Here is a 3,617-nt window from a genome sequence, read left to right on the forward strand (position 1 = left end):
TGACCTTAGGTTATGGCAAATTTTTAGAAAAGAACATTTAAAATTTTTGAAAATTATAAGTTACCAGTTTAAAGTAAAGGATCAAAGCTGATTTGTCTCATAAACTGTCTGCTCAATATGTTTAAAACATAGCAACAAAATATTTCAAGCTTGATTATCACAATGATGATACAACACAAGTTTCTAGCACTGATAGTTGCTGGATCAAAATCTGGAATGAAGAGCTCCAGTTTCTTAAATCAGAAAATAAAAACATCTGCTCAGAAATCAAGCAGTAATGTTGTCCAACATTCTCAAAAATCAAAAGGAAATTATTTAATGGCCAAGCAGAAATGTTGATAGCATTCATGGTGCTCGGCGGCATTCTAGAGGCATTCTCCCTGGTGGGTTTTTTCTCCTCTGCTGCTTTCGCCCATCCAAACGAACAGCTCCAGATTTCTCTCGCGATGAGCTCTTATTCCTAATGTCCTGATCCTCTGCAGTTCTGAGATACTTTTCATTATCAGCGAGAGCAATTTCAGCAGGGTTTTGATTTAAAAGGCAAGGAGGATTCTTTTTTGGAATAATAGAGACAGGCAATACAGTAGTTATAGGGGTACTGCTGTCTAATGACCTGGAAGCATTTTCAGTCCGCAACGAATGCACCATTGAACTTGATGTACCAACAACTTCTCGAGTGGTCCGCCAGAGGCCACTTGAAGACACAGATTGCTGCAAATTTCTTCCGCCAAGTTGCACAGGTGCATGAGATACTTCATCTGTAAATTAACATCCTGTTAGAATATCTTTCATTTACATGAAACAGTTAATGGACCAAACAGGAGGTAAAACTGCATATGAATTTGAAGGGAATTGAAGTTTACCATTTAAGTACGGATAAGGTTGTTGTGAGCCATAACCAGCAGTATAACCACCAATGCGAACACCAGAAGACTCCTTGGGATGATGACGTGATAAGAATGATCCATTGTGAATACTTTGGTTTCCATCCATGTAAATCGGCGGGGGATAGTTGCAGGCAGAGAAAGATTGCTCTTCAACCACATTGAAAGCAGGAGGTAATGGAGTTGTTTGATCCACACGACCGAGTAACTGCAATGCTGGTATGGTCTCACTAGAATAAGGATTTGACGTTTGATGCCACTTGCTCTGGCTTTCAGAATCCATACTCTTTATGTCACTGATAGTCCTCCCTTTCGGATGTCCAAATAATATGCTCTGCTGCCTAGTGGGAAACCATCCAGGTTTTGATCCTTCACCATGTTGCGACCCCCATCTGCTGGGAACTTGCCCTCCATTTGATGGTTTCTGCTGAATTTGTTTTAAATTGCCGAACAGTTTGAACTGTGGCTCCTGAACCTGAGTCATCTCAGTGCTGTTCACTTTACCATTAGATAAGTGGGGGATATAGCCTCTGCATACTCCAACATCAGCATTTACATTTGCATGAACTGGATGAAAACCGGTTAAACTAGGATTTAACCATGTAACTGCTCCATTATCATTTCTTTCAATCACTAAATTACTTCTGGTCAGGGGAAGACTCCTTTCATGGTTGTTGTTCAACAGCTCTACAATCTCAATTGGCCTTTTTTCCACAACCTTCTTAGACTGATGACTTCTATGCAGCTTAATTACAGATGACGAACCTTGAACTCCATTAAGGTTTGCTTTGCTGCAAGGCTGAGGCGGTTCCTGTAAGTGAATTCCAGTGAGTTGACAGAATAGAATTTGATCTAATAATTTGCATTGACTTATTCGGAAACTTAAAAGACACAAATTTAAACCAAAAGTGGGATATTCCTCATTGAACTCTACTTCAGCCAAGTGATATCTATTAAAACCAAGTGAGATGTAGCAAATACACATAAAACACAAGCCAAGTAAACCACAAGAGCTATCAGCTTTAGTTTAGCCTCTGAGTAAACCAAATAAAAGAAATAGCTTTAAGATACATCGTAGAAATTTGGTAATGGTAAGTGATACGTCAATCACGGTAGTAAAAATGCAGAAATGTGTGAAGGGGCTAGGGGAAGAGGAAACATAATCTTCAGCAAAAAGTGGAAATACTTAAAGATAACACCAACAAAACAGAAAAAAAGACAGTACCATTCGATTTGGCATTTGAATATTTCTCCTTTGAAGTGGATCAGGTGAGCTTTGAATCTGTTGCCACGCGGATGATGTTTGATAAATTCCCTGGTTGAGGTCACAAATCACTCCTTTCCTCGAAGATTGGCCTGATTCAGACACATTTGACTGTCTTACAAGAGAGTTCACGCCTTTCCACAAAGAATGACCTGACCCAGGCACATTTAACTGTCTTACAAGAGAGTTCACTTCTTTCCTGGAAGACTGACCTAATTCAGACACATTTGACTGTCTTACAAGAGCGTTCACGCCTTTCCTCAAATATTGATCTGATTCAGATACATTTGACTGTCTCATGAAAGAGTTATCTTTCGGATCACAACTCTTACTGCTATTTTGTAGACTCAACTGCCAATTTGTCCTGTTTTTCCTTTGGATAATATCATTTTCAACACGTTTCTCAGCATCCTTGGATCTGCTCAAAGACAGGTCTAACTTCGCATTAGCAGGTAACTCATTTTCTAGCTGAGAAGTCACCACTCCCATACCAGTCGGCATTTGTACAACATCATTCCTCGAACTTTCCCTTCGCAAATTTTTGTCTTGAGCTACATTCATAGGAGAAGAGGCATTTCTAACTTCAAGCGACCTGTTAGTATCCCAGCACATATCAGAGTTTCTCTCTTTTCCATGCAATGACTCATTCCTCAAATGAGTTTCAAATTTTTCAGCAGTGGAAGCACTTGACGATTGAAAGAGAATATTAGCACCACTATATCCATTTGTGCTAATACCAGTGCTTTTCCCCTCCGGGAGCATTTGTGGAGAACAGCCACTGACAAGTTGATCCTTCTTATGTTTCTTTTTATTTACTCCAGAGTCCTTATGATCACTTCTATGCTTTATTTTCGAACTTTTTCTGCGACTCTGTAGACGTTCTCTGTCTGATCCATTCTCAATCGGACGTGAATCAGAAACTTCAATCTCCATAGAACTCCTCCTCTCAGCTTTTTTATTGAAGACCTTAGATCTTTTAGCCACCTTACCATCTAAGTTCATCTCTGACTTGCGGTTATCTTCTTGAGACGTCCTTCTCTTCTTCTGAGAAATCTTGTTACCCTTTCTAGCATCCTCAAGAAATGATACCTTATCCTTGGGTGCACCAACCGTATCTTCATCAGAAAGCACCATGGGCGTGGTATTTGCCGAACATCGTTCTGCATTGGCACAATTAATCTCCAAATTGGCTTTTTCACCCAGCAATATCTCAGTCAACAAGCGCACCTTACGAGTTTTCCTGCGCGGTAGATCATTTGCAATATCCTCATGCAAATCGCACTGACTATTTACTGCCAAATTTTCATCACCTCCCTTAGATGTTTCAGTGCCCTCTATCAATTCAACAGAAGGTGATCTATTTAAATTCACATTGCTCATATTATGAACTCTTTCCTTGCTACCAAGTACCTCTATTTCATCTGAAGTGATTGAAGCAGTTCTCTGTTCAACATTTTCAGAGCCTATTT

At 39.7% G+C, this 3,617-nt stretch overlaps 1 protein-coding gene across 1 annotated transcript; it reads right to left on the reverse strand.

Annotated features, from left to right (window-relative positions):
• Nucleotides 1-212: 212 nt before the first annotated feature.
• On the reverse strand, nucleotides 213-2,163 carry LOC104236440 (uncharacterized). Its single transcript, XM_009790362.2, has 3 exons — nucleotides 2,110-2,163; nucleotides 864-1,695; nucleotides 213-758 (listed from the first exon to the last, which is right to left on the reverse strand). Exons 1-3 carry the CDS (start codon nucleotides 2,122-2,124, stop codon nucleotides 346-348), a joined length of 1,260 nt encoding a protein of 419 aa, XP_009788664.2. The 5' UTR covers nucleotides 2,125-2,163; the 3' UTR covers nucleotides 213-345.
• Nucleotides 2,164-3,617: the final 1,454 nt, after the last annotated feature.

Source organism: Nicotiana sylvestris, chromosome 8 (assembly GCF_000393655.2).
Source record: "Nicotiana sylvestris chromosome 8, ASM39365v2, whole genome shotgun sequence".
Lineage (NCBI taxonomy): Eukaryota > Viridiplantae > Streptophyta > Magnoliopsida > Solanales > Solanaceae > Nicotiana > Nicotiana sylvestris.

What these genes read in the sequence shown, in the direction of transcription:
- LOC104236440 (XM_009790362.2), bottom strand. An exon ending in ACCTTATCCGTACTTAAATG is followed by an intron (nt 759 to 863) that starts GTAAACTTCAAT and finishes GTTAATTTACAG; the next exon opens with ATGAAGTATCTCATGCACCT.